This window comes from Miniopterus schreibersii, assembly GCF_964146895.1.
Source record: "Miniopterus schreibersii genome assembly, chromosome: 6".
In the NCBI taxonomy this organism is placed as follows: domain Eukaryota; kingdom Metazoa; phylum Chordata; class Mammalia; order Chiroptera; family Miniopteridae; genus Miniopterus; species Miniopterus schreibersii.
The window spans coordinates 73496215-73504837 of NC_138107.1; the positions used below are offsets into that span (position 1 = coordinate 73496215).

Sequence of the window (8623 nt, forward strand, 5' to 3'; positions counted from 1 at the left end):
CTTCTGATGAAGGAACACTTTCCCAGGAAGGAAAACTGATATGGTAGAAAGAGGTTTTTAGTTTTGTCCAGAATTATTTATTTCTCTAAAAGAGACAGGGAGATGAAGGGAAACAAATGTCAAAATGCTTAACAGTTATTATAGTTAGGTAATGAATGCATGAATGTTATATACTATTTTATCTACTTTCTAACTGAAATGCTTTGTAACTTAAATTTTTTTAAATGATTTTTAAAAAAGAATTAGTTGAGTAGGGGAAATGGGGAGTACAGGTAGTTCCTCCTGACTTCTTCTTAGCATCAATTTTTCCCATGGAAACAGATATGTCATAAGCCTCTATTATCCTGCAGGTTTATGCCTGCTTCTCTTTTATCATTCTTCGGTGCATCTATCATAGTAAGAGGCACATCACAGGCAATGAATAAGTGCTTGTAGAACTGAATTACTGGGAATATACTCTAACACTAGAGGAAAGCAAATCAGACTCAAGAGGCAGAATTTCTCAGGGAACCAAGGAAAGGATGTGTCCCCAGGTTGTGTTGTCAACCCAGCTCTCTGGCTCACTCCAGAGAAAGGCTTGGTCTGTCACCTGGCAGCCCATCCTACTACCATGCCCAGAAAACAGCCTAAGACTTACCTGGAAGAAGCTCAGTTTATAGCTCCAGGCAATAAACTGGCAACCAGGACTCAGTCTAGGCTATAGGCTCCCTCTTTGGTATTGACAAAGAAATAATAACGTCAGTTTATTGATGGATTATTTTGCAAGACTGTTAAGAAATCACTGAAATTTGTTAGCAAGAGGGAACCAGAACTTAAGTATCACTACTGTGACTCTTCCTCATAATAATGGTACCTGGACTAAGATGTTAGAACTGCTCCTCTTGAACAGCATATGTGCTTCAAAATTTTTTTCACTATGGGGGAAAGTGTGGTATGGTGGGAAAAACACATGCTTTGGAAGTCAGAAGACCTGAGTTGGACTCCTACTCAACTACTTTTACTCTGGCCAAGTCACATACCCTTTCCAGGAGGAGTTTCCTCAACTGTCAAACACAGATAATTATATGGCCACATTTATTTACTATATGGAGGTAATAAGATGATCAAAAGAGTACTAACACTGCACAGAACAACATACATTTATATTATCATTCTGATACAGCCACATAAAATCACCTGCACCCGAGTTTCACCAAACTATAAATTGGGAAATACCTAGCTGGAGGTAAAAGCATAGTCCTGGACAGAAGGAACCCCCTTCCTGATCCTGGCTGCCTCAGGTCTAAGACAGTATTTGTCACAATAAACATATTAGAAAACATTAGAATGTGGCATTAAGGAGTATTTGACATGTAATACCCTGGGCTTACTTATTTTCATTGGGTGGTTTTTAAGTAAGAAATAGAAGTAACCAAGATTTTCCAAGGATGATGAATTCTCTGGCTTAGGCAAATACTTGGGTCTTACATATTTTGGAGCGAATGAACTGACAGCCTGACATTCACTAGCGCAGCTCTCCCCACGTTTGTGTTTCTTAAGAGTTCTAAGAAGAGACTGAAAGTGTTGCAAAATACTAATAGAATTGGTCTTAACCATTTTTAGAGATTTGCTGTACAAAGGATTATAACTTCCTTCCTGTATGAATCATATACCAAAGGCAGCTGCTGTCTTCATTGTTGATTACCTACTATAACAGAAAAGGTTTGCTTGTAATGGAATGTTTACTATTACCCTGTACAACTTCTATGGCATTTAAGTTACAGAGATCTGTTCTGTTATGCTTTTTAGAAAAGTCTGTTAACATTTGCCTAGTCTCTCCTCCCTCTGCCTCCCCTAAGAAAATTGCCACAATTAGCCTAGGCTGTGCATCTTTTAGTTCTTCTATGTTTTCTTTAGGGGAAAAAACCACAACAAACTACAAAATAAAACTCACATAGATGTAAGTACTCACTTTAAAAATTTTTTGGATTAGACAAAACTTTAAAAATCAGCTTTGCCCTGGCTGAGTGGCTCAGTTGGTTGGAGCACTGTCCTGAACACCAAAAAAAGGTTGCAGGTTCGATCCCTGTCAGGGCATGTATGGGAGGCAACCAATCAATGTTTCTCTCACTCACCCTCTCTCTCTAAAAATCAACAAAATATATCCTCGGGTGAGGATTATAAAAAAAAAAAAAAAAATCAGCTTTGTCTCATACCCTTTCTCCCTCTCCAAAAATTTGATACATATTTTGATCAACATCTTTACGCAGTATCTCCAGCCAGAGAGAAAGCTTAAATATTAAAGCAACCAAAAAAACAACAATTTATTAGAATCACCAGTGGATTTTTAAATAATTTATAATTTTGTTTTGCTTTCCTATTTTTCTTTTATGCCATAATAAAATTTCCAAAATTAATTTTGTTCCCTGTCTTTCTTAAATACAGCCAGTTTCCCCACTTACCTGTATCCAAATTATGGGATGGCAAGGCTGTTTTCAAGACAAGATTTTGAGAAGAAAGAACTATCTTAGTTACCCACTTGATTCCACAAATGTTCCGCTTTCCCCACTAATTTAAGGTCACTTGCTAAATTTATGTCTGAGCAACTTCATGAATCTTCATTAAGAAAATAAAAGAAAGATAAAGGCACTTACAGCAATTAAACATAACAAAAGGTATAACTTTCCCAAAGCAGTGGGTTTCTGCCTTTTTCCTGATATCCACATAGCTGTGGGTTCCTGCGACTACTTCCACTTCATTTACCACAGTCTCAACTTTCATCTTGTCCCCTGTGGGCTGGGGTGGTGTTTGAAGGGACTCCCTGGGGCAGCTTATTTGGCAAGCAAATAGCTGGGACCTTTCAGTGGAGACTTGCACATTCTCTGGGCTTTGGGCTTACCAATCTCTCAGTGCTCCACAAAGAAGATGTGAACCAATTTGATCCAGCAAACCAGAAACAGGAACTGAATGGGCCTCTAACCAGGCCTCCAAAACAGGAAGCAGGGGACAGTCCCTGTCGCCACAAGAGAGGAACTGACCTGTTGCACAGAACTCTCAGAAGGCTGGCACCAGCCAAGGCCACAGGTGAGACAACGCCACACTGTGCTCTCATAATTAGGCTTCACCTACAAGTGGAACCAACTTGAACTACCAAATGATGAATGTCTTAAACACACCACAGGCGATGGAGTTGAGGAAAGAAACCAGGACCCCTGGAGCCTGGAAAGCAGGGTCAGTCACAATCTGCAGTTGACTATTCAGGATAAGAAATGAATGATCTAAAAACAAATTTACTTTTGTCCTTTGGAGTTTTCCTCTTAGTTTTGCTTTTCCCCCCAATTTTCTAGTAAAACTCTTTTTGGCAAATTGTAATTTTGCCTTCAAGAAAGCAAAAGGAAACACAGTGTTTTGGGTTCATAAAGGGTGGGTAATGGTGTGCCAGCAAAAAGTCAAAAGGTCAGAGAAAAAACATGTGCGGAGCATCACTGGGATACTTTTTTTTTCATCCCCTCCTAACCACAGCTTTCCTTTATGAGTCTGACCAAGTTTGCTCCCTTGATAATTGTGCTAAGGCTTGTTTCTTCCATGAAGAAACAGTGACTGAAAGGTGAGAAGAGACTGTAGGTAGTTTAGATCAGACGCTCTCAAATACTGCTCTGTTGATTGCCATGATACTTTTCACTCATCCATGGTGAAATAGGAAAAAAATAATAAATGAGTTTTTCCATACATTTACTATATGCAAAAAGCTAGCCTTTACTCTAAGGTTATGCCAGTCCCAGAATGCACCACAGCCCCTCCTCTCATCACCACCAATCCAAAGTGAGGTAGGTTCCTGGCCAAGATGATAACAAAACATAAAGGAAAGCAAAAGTTACTGATTCTAAAACAAGCACAGGTGCATTTAAAGTCCCAGTTTTAGGTTTCAGTAACATAATTTTCCTGAATGTTTAAAATAGTGAATGGGGCCCGGCCAGGCGTGGCTCGGTGGTTGAGCATCAACCTAGGATCCAGGCAATCAGGGTTCGATTCCCGGTCAGGGCACATGCCCGGGTTGTGGGCTCGATCAATGACTCTCTCATCATTGATGGTTCTCTCTCTCTCTCTCTCTCTCTCTCCCCCTTCCTCCCTCCCTCCCTCCCTCCCTTTCTCTGAAATCAATAAAGGGGTGTTTTTGGGGGGGTTTTTTTGAGACCCTGACAGTAGGGGGTCTGTGTGTCTGAAAGGAATAGCTCTATTTTCACTAATATTTGTATCATGGACATCTCTTGGTTTTCATAGAGATTTACTGCCTACAATGCAGGGGACTGGGAATGTTAGCTTGGCATTTGCCATATGAGTGATAGTCTTGTATATATAAATACGATGTATTTTTGTAAAAGCTTTGATTGAACATTAGTTTCCCCTCAGAACAGGAATGAAAGACAGAATGACAAATGTAAAGAACAAATTAGATTACAGTTTAATGATCAAACAGGGAGAATCAGTGAAAACCTTTAACTGCAATCTATTCTTTAAAAAGACACCAGTACACATAGAGAGGAAGCTTGTGAAAATGTAACCAAGTTTTAAGTTCTTACTCATTCATTAAGTTGAGCTATTTGAACACTAACATTCCTTTTAAATGTTGAGGCCCTCATTAAGTTGTCCTTGCTTACCCTTCCATCTCAGTTCAGGTGTCACCTCTGAACCCACTGAACCCACCGCACCCACCAGTCTGATTCCAGAATGTGTTTCTTGGCCTGATTCCAGAATGTGTTTCCTCTGTGGACCTTCTCAGAGGCCCAGCTACAGCCAGGCTTTCAATCTGCCTTCCCCACCAACTCTCAACTCCTTAGGGAACATGATATATACAAGTCTATAGACTAAAATAATTCATTTTGTATTAATAATGTTATAATTTTAAAGTACAGAAATTGAGAGCTGAAGGGAGGGTGGTTTAATCATGACACTGGAGGTCTAGAAGTAGCAGGCCAACCCTCCACTCTTTTCTGAGATTTTAAATGACTTGCTCCCAATCAGAGAACCAAGGACCAGAGTCCAGATCTTGAAACTCCGGTTCCAGTGCTCACACTACTCTGCCTTGCCTTTGCAAACTTACAAGATTAAATGAAGGAAATCAGAAATTTAGTTCAATCCTCCACTTCCATTCCTGGTCAATTTTACAAGCCTTTTGGAGAAGATGAAAGGCCTTGCTCACAATTACATGGTTCAGAGCAGAGCCAAGATGGAAACTCAGATCTAAGCTGAGAGGCAGTGCTCTTCCCACTATATCATAATGATTCAGCTTTCAAATGAAGGTGTTGGATGTAGAGCAAAGGTCAGCATGGCCTAGGGACCAAAATCCTGCCAGGCCTGTTTTTGTACAGCTTACAAGCCAAAAATTTTTTAATGGTTGGAGGAAAAATTTGAAAAGAATTATATTTTGTGAAATATATAAAATTCCAATTTCAGTGTCCATTAATAGTTTATTGGACTAATGCCATGATCATTTGTTTAGGTATCGTTTATGGCTGCTCTTACGTAACAACTGCAGAGTTGAAAAGTGAGAGAGACCTCCTGCAAAGTTTAAAATATTTACCATCTGGCCCTTCACACAAAACTCTGCCAAATCCTGGTGGAGGAGGAACATTTGCTTTCTTAGAAATCAGAAGAAAAGTTGGACTACCATCAAACTCAGCAATCCTCAGTTTAGAAATACAAAGGGTTTGGACAAAACTGATACCCATCTTCATTCTGTCACATCTTCACACTGAATGAGAGGGTTCAAAGTTCATGTCACTCGCACAGGCAGGGGTTAAGCTGTGAGAGGTGGCCTGCAAACACTGGTCTTCCTAGAGTGAGTCTTCCCAGCTATTCCACACTGCACCCAAATGGCTCAGAAGTTCCCTGCCAGCCCCCGTCACATGATTCTGAGAGAGAGAGAGCTTCTCTTGACTTTGAGGGTAAATCAGCCCAGCTAAATGGAGGCAGCCAGGGCAAAGCATGCCCTTTTAGTCAGCCACGGGAAGTGGAATCTGGCACTGACCAGTTGCTACCTGAATCGTGGAGCCAGTCATGGATCCCTTAGGTCTTCTCACCTAAGAAGGACAAGACGGTACTTCCTTCATAGGCTTGTTTGGATTAAATGAAATACAATTCAAATGTCAGGTCTAATCTATCTCCCTTTCCCAGGGACAGTATTTGGAGAATAAACAGTAAGTGAGCCTTGTTAGAAAAATTTCAGATTAGCTCACAATTTAAGATTTTTTAATAGAGCCACATAAGAAAAGCTATCAGTGCAATAAAAATAAACTATTTGGTTGGGTGTTTCCCTCACATATCTTTCAGTTCTCTGAAGCTTCTTCCACATTATAATCCCAAAATAAGAGTGCTGTAATTTTTAGAAAAGTTATGATTATATAATTTTTATAGCAAGCAACCCAAAGAACCAAGCTACACTATATTATACTCATGTTCAGTTATGAAGACCAAGGCTGTAAAAAACCCAGAAAGTCCTAGTTTATTTAGTCTGACTTCCTTAACATGAAGTTCTTGTTCTTAAAATAGTCAATTTTGGATGAATTCCAAAACTAACATAAGCCTACTTCAGGTGTTTTGAAGAAATTGAAGAGAATTAGAACTCAAAATAAGATTGGAATATAAAACCTTTTATGTGATCACAAATGCAAGAACCTTACTGTCTGAAACCACCATTGTCCGCCCACACTTATAAAAATAAGTATATATTCTCAACATTGGTTGCACAGGGTACTAAAGGTTAATTTCAATAACGTTATTATTTCTAATATTTGCTAACACATAGCTGATTGCTTCAGTCACTAGAACTGCAATAACACTGAAATCTGTGATAGGCTCAGAACATACTTATTTTTTCATGGATTATGCTAGCAATCCCTTTCATGGCCGGTTTAGTCTTAGTTATTAAGATAACATATCAGCGTTTTAAACAACGTTAAATTACACACTTTACAGCCCATCCTGGTATATGGGGTAATAAAAACAGATCCTAGTTCTTTCACTGAAATCCTAAGAAGATGCCACACAAGTTTAGTGTAAGTGACAAGGTTACTACTCTCGGAAACAATTACTTGAAAGTTCAGATTGATAAGAGATGGGAAATTCAAGCCAGTAAACTTGTTTAGGTACAATGAGTCGGGAAGATCGTGACAAGACATGCACATTGATAGCGACACACTGCGTGCGGCTGGCTTCGCGGCACGTCATGGTTTCTGTGCTCCCAGAACCACACAGAAAGAAAGGAGACCGTCACCTGCAACAATCACAGGTAGATGCAGGAGGGCAGCACGGGTCACACCTGACCGAAGGGAAACCGAGACCCTGAACGGAGAAGGGCTGATGAGGGCTAATGAACAGCAGTTCTTTCCGAGGACCCCGCGGAGCCCAGGGCTCCAGCGCGGGCGCCGGTGAGCGGGTCGGTCCCTGGCAGACACGCGGGCTCTCGCACCGCCCCCCGCGGGCGCCGCTCGCTGCCCCGCAGGTGGGGCACGGAGCCAGGAGGAAGCACGCCCGCCGCCCTCAGGAACCCATTTCCCCCACGCCGCGACCCCTCGCCGGGGAGGGCGGCCAAGGCGTGCATACGCACCTGCATTGTAAAAGCGGTCCAGCACCGTGGTCTCCCCGAAGTCCAGTTTTCCGAAATGGAGGGTCTCCAGAGAGGCGCCCACCGACTCACACGCCTCCCGCAGGCTCTGCAGGGCCTCGGTCTCGGCCACCACCTGCTGCCCCTGGCTCTCTTCGTTGATCACGTATGCCACAGTGGTCCGTCGGCCGCCTCCGCCGCCAGAGTTGCCCCGGCAACGGGTGGCGCCGCTCCCGGAGGTGGCCGCGGGACACCCGGTGGCAGGGGCGGCGGCACTCTCCACGTTCCAGAAGCTGCCCGGTGGCGGCGGCGGTAGCTGGTTCTCCTCGCCCTCGGCCGCCGCCGCCGCTCCTCCCCTCCGGCAGCCGCCGCCCTCGGCGAAGGCGAAGACGCCCGAGGGAGCTAAGGGTGGCACGGAGAAAGTGATGCCCTCGCCCGCCTCCGCGCTCATCTTTCCCGGCCGGGCTGCAGCGGCGGCGGCGTCCCCCGCGCAGCCGCTCCGTCTGGGCAGCCACAGCTCGGGGCTGCTCCGCGCGCGCCGGGCTAGGCAGCTGCCATCGCGAGTCGCGCCCTCCGCGCCGCGCCGACGCCTCCTCTCCGGCGCCCTTTCCCCCGAAGGGACGCCGCTGCCCGGGGGCGTCTCGCCCCTCCTCGGCGCCTCCGTGGCCGCGCCGCTCGCCCGCCGCAGGGGGTAGGGTACAGGGGGTGGGACAGCGCTTCCTTTCCTGGGCGGGCGGGCAGATCAGCGGGCAAACGTGCGCGGCCGTGCAGCTCAAGGGCGCCGCGTTGGGGGCGCGGAGCGTCCGGGTCCGTCAGAGCGCCGAGCGTCCTCCCTGCCCGCACGGAGCGTCCGGCTCGGTCAGATCGCGGCCCAGCTCCTTCCGCGCCGGGCGCGCGGGGCGGGGCGGGGCCGGGCCCGGCCGGGGAGAGCGCCCCCTGGGCGGGGAGCGGAGCTACCTGGGCAGCACCTTACGCGCGGGCGGGCTCCCTGGGCGGCGCGTCGGGACAGATCCGCCTCCGTCCTCGGCGGCAGCTCCCCTT

At 45.1% G+C, this 8623-nt stretch overlaps 1 protein-coding gene across 1 annotated transcript in view; it reads right to left on the reverse strand.

The window, feature by feature from the left end:
• Positions 1-8314, reverse strand: part of MAP3K5 (mitogen-activated protein kinase kinase kinase 5) — a 159001-nt gene extending 150687 nt beyond the window's left edge. The window contains exon 1 of the mRNA XM_081140018.1: positions 7586-8314. Coding sequence (XP_080996144.1) covers positions 7586-8033 — 448 coding nt within the window. The 5' untranslated portion in view covers positions 8034-8314. The remainder of the gene's footprint in view (positions 1-7585) is intronic.
• Positions 8315-8623: the final 309 nt, after the last annotated feature.